The 3,360-nt window shown below is 55.1% G+C and overlaps 3 protein-coding genes across 3 annotated transcripts; all 3 read right to left on the bottom strand.

The window, feature by feature from the left end:
* Positions 1–16: 16 nt before the first annotated feature.
* GNI_069350 (hypothetical protein) lies at positions 17–472 on the bottom strand (the record flags this gene model as incomplete). Its single annotated transcript, XM_011131964.1, has 1 exon — positions 17–472. One exon carries the CDS (start codon positions 470–472, stop codon positions 17–19), a length of 456 nt encoding a protein of 151 aa, XP_011130266.1.
* Positions 473–522: 50 nt separating this feature from the next.
* GNI_069340 (hypothetical protein) lies at positions 523–2,304 on the bottom strand (the record flags this gene model as incomplete). The annotated part of the gene is made up of 1 exon (XM_011131963.1): positions 523–2,304. The coding sequence occupies one exon, from the start codon at positions 2,302–2,304 to the stop codon at positions 523–525; it is 1,782 nt and encodes a 593-aa protein (XP_011130265.1).
* Positions 2,305–2,348: 44 nt separating this feature from the next.
* Positions 2,349–2,720, bottom strand: GNI_069330 (hypothetical protein; the record flags this gene model as incomplete). Its single annotated transcript, XM_011131962.1, has 1 exon — positions 2,349–2,720. One exon carries the CDS (start codon positions 2,718–2,720, stop codon positions 2,349–2,351), a length of 372 nt encoding a protein of 123 aa, XP_011130264.1.
* Positions 2,721–3,360: the final 640 nt, after the last annotated feature.

Raw genomic sequence — 3,360 nt, 5'->3', positions numbered from 1 at the left:
CCAGGGGGGGAAGTCGTCATCGAATCTTATAGCCGCCGGCGACAACTCCCGTGTTCGCGTCTTCTATGAAGGATGCGTCCAGTGTTTTTTCTCCCTCGAGATACTTTTCAAGGATGTCCGCCAGACGGTCATCGGAAGGATACATATACTCCATCACGTCGTCAGTAGTAATGTTGGCGCCACTGGACACCTTGAGGCTGCGACCTAGATCTAGACATTGCGTCCATTCTTTGCGCTCGTTCGTCGACAAGCATGCAAACGGCCTCGTGTACAAAATACTGGCGTCCAGATTGCCCTGGGTCATAAAGTTCTTGGTCACAGAATTACGCACTTGTACATACTCCTGAGTGTTCTTGTACGCCGCCCCAAGGCATTGTTCCACTATCGATATGCTACTGGACGCATCGATTGTTTCCTGCTGGTTCACATCCGTCTTGGAGCTCTCAACCAGCACCTTCTCCAATATCGACATATAGATAACCAGATTCTACAAAGCGAGCGAGCGTTAAAGGCGAACTACTTCTACCCACTCTCCTTAAGTCCTACCCCCAACAACGAGAAGTCTCCCCCCAACAACGAGAAGTCTCCCCCCAACAACGAGAAGTCTCCCCCCAACAACGAGAAGTCTCCCCCCAACAACGAGAAGTCTCCCCCGTGCTGAGCGGGTCTTTTCTGGTGTATCCTACCTGCGGTGCTTACGTCATATAGAGATCTAGTGTAGGTGGCTCCATCTGCCAGTTCATTTGCAACGTTCCCGTAGTCGGTGCCGACGGGGAAGGGCAGTTGGTTGTACGATACGCCGTGTTCCACGGGCCATATGGGCGGAGCGTCTGCTTGGTTGTGAGTTCTGTGAAGCCATTTCATGATGACGGCGTGCCGTCTCTTCTTGGCTTTCAGTCGGACGGGGTCCCAGTCCGCTCGGTGCTCTTGCGCGTCCTCATCTCCTGCCCTGTGGCTTCCGAATGATGCTGTCGAGTCAGAATGCTTGGAACTGACGCTTCCTTCTTCGGTGCTGCTGTCGTCCTCAACTCGCGCCTGTCGTCGTTCGTTGCGGCGCTGATGGTTAATCAATCTCTGGTGAGCCGCTGGACTGGTTATCAAGCCCCCGTACGACTCGTTAGGCGGAATCGCTATCAACCGTCTCTTTTCCTTCCTCCAAGCCCTACTCCCCTCAATGACCTCGTAAAAGGCAGCCTCCACCGACCCTCTTTCCAACATAATACCTAATCGCCTCGTGGGGTCTTCACCTCCTTGGTCAACCGCCTGATCAGATGCCTGATCAGATGTCTGACCCACAACAGCGCCTGTTGTTTCGCCAGCTGTTTTTGTTTCGCCAGCTGTTTTTGTTTCGCCAGCTGTTGTTATTCTTGGTTCTCGAAAGAGGTGGTATTCTGGAACAATGAGATTCTCAGGAACAACGGACGGCGTTTCGCCTGTCTGAACCCAGGGTTCCGCCGGGTCCGACCCCCACGCAAACGGAGAAGTGATCACTTTTTCCTCAGGGTCCAGGTGCAACTTTTGGCTCAAATTCACAGCTCTTCGCCAAAGTCGAGGTAGCAACTCATATCTCATTAGTTTGTAGTTCCATCTCTGTAATTCTCCTTTGCTTGTGCCGCTGTCTCCAAACTCTTCCGGAAGTGTGTCAGTTGTAGGGCCGTTGGTTGCCGAATCGGCAGCCACCGCGGTGCCATTGATTGCGGCTCGACACTGTCCCAGTCGCACACCGTCTTGATAAAACTCGAATAGCTCCTGATCTTCTTTGGTCCTGACGGTAAGCGGCTCTTGGTCAATGTTCTTCCATTGGGGGATATCGAGTTCGTCATACCTCGCCAGGTCGTCTGTGAAAGGGCTGTGCTCGAGTTGTCGATTATAGAACCGGTCGTCATTACAAAAGGGGTCTTCTGAACGCTCGCACTCCTTGGGCGAAAGTATCTCAATTGGGGGCGTCCATGCGCGTCGTGCATCCCTCCGCCTCTCTTCGACAACCTTGGTGCGCAATGATGCCGGCAAGGCCGCTTCTATCGCTTCGTATTTCGTGCCAACGATGCTCCGCCGTGATTCCTTTGGAGCCGGGACATCCACCACTCCCCCGCCGTCCACTGCAATCAGCTTCCGCCTACTAATTCGGGGGGCCGGCAACTTTAGCCCATCCAATCTCCCCTGCTCGTTTGCCTTCCCCTTCCCAACGTCCCCACCACTCCGCTTTGAGCCAGCCCACGCCGAAAAGCCTTTCCGCTCTGCCAGCCTTGGCTCCCCCAAGCGCAGAGTTCGCCTCGATATAGATACGTTTCCCAGGTCCGCCATTAAATCAAGGTGCGCACCTCTCCCCAAGGTTTACACCCCAAGATTCACACCCTAAGTAAGGTCAAGAGGCGTAGGGGGTGACCGGAGAGGCGTAGGGGGTGACCGGAGAGGCGTAGGGGGTGACCGGAGAGGCGTAGGGGGTGACCGGAGAGGCGTAGGGGGATGTGAGGAGGGATGCGCCGGTGACACAATAAAATGAGGAAATCTTCTTCAGGACGCAACTTGTAGCCAAGACCGACAAGTATGGGCGTGACGGCCGGAGGAATATGGGGGCGGGACTGCGGCCCGTGCTCTGCAAGCCGGCACAGCCGTCCCGTACAGCTTTCTCGCAAATCGGTAAAAAGCCGACAATAATGCCTATGCCGACAACGAAAATGTGTATTACGTGCAATTCGGCACAGATTTCGAAGAGACATGACCGAGACCAACACGGCATACGAGACCTGCGAGACCCCCCGTGAGCAGACCAGGAGCCCACCAAAAGGTGGCAAACGACAACGAGCAATGCGACGCGTCAGAAACGCACTAGCTACCGTCAAAAGCTTCGCTCAGCTTGTGGTTGTCTGCATTGCGGAACAAGTGATTGATCTAAGCCAGAAAGCCTCGGCTGCTGTCCCGCCTCAACTCGTAGAAAGCCTGCTACGAATACCACTCCACGGCGCCCACATCGCGGCCAACAAAAATGTCGACGCCAAGGAATCTAACCCACCGACAACAGATGAGCAAGGCAAAGCTTCGGCGGCGAATCAGCCTTCATCTACGCCCAAAGCAGCGCCCAAAAAGCTTTCAGAATGCGACCGAATCAAGAGCGTCATCCAGTCCGAGCATAAGGGCTACATAGGGCTCGGAGATGTGGCAGAGGAAGCAGTGCGCAGAGCTCGAGAGCTACTCGGCTCGTCGTGTGACGCGTATCCGGGATCCCCGTCCAGAGCCGACACGGGCAAGGAAGCCCCCTTGCCGTCGCCTGCTTTCCCGGCGCCCAACAGACGTTCAGAATGCGATCGAATCAAGGGCGTCATCCAGTCCGAGCATAAGGGCTACATAGGGCTCGGAGAT

This window comes from Gregarina niphandrodes (assembly GCF_000223845.1).
Source record: "Gregarina niphandrodes unplaced genomic scaffold scaffold00011, whole genome shotgun sequence".
Classification (NCBI taxonomy): domain Eukaryota; phylum Apicomplexa; class Conoidasida; order Eugregarinorida; family Gregarinidae; genus Gregarina; species Gregarina niphandrodes.
Note: the sequence above shows the minus strand (reverse complement) of the source record. Positions and strands in the feature narration are given on the sequence as shown.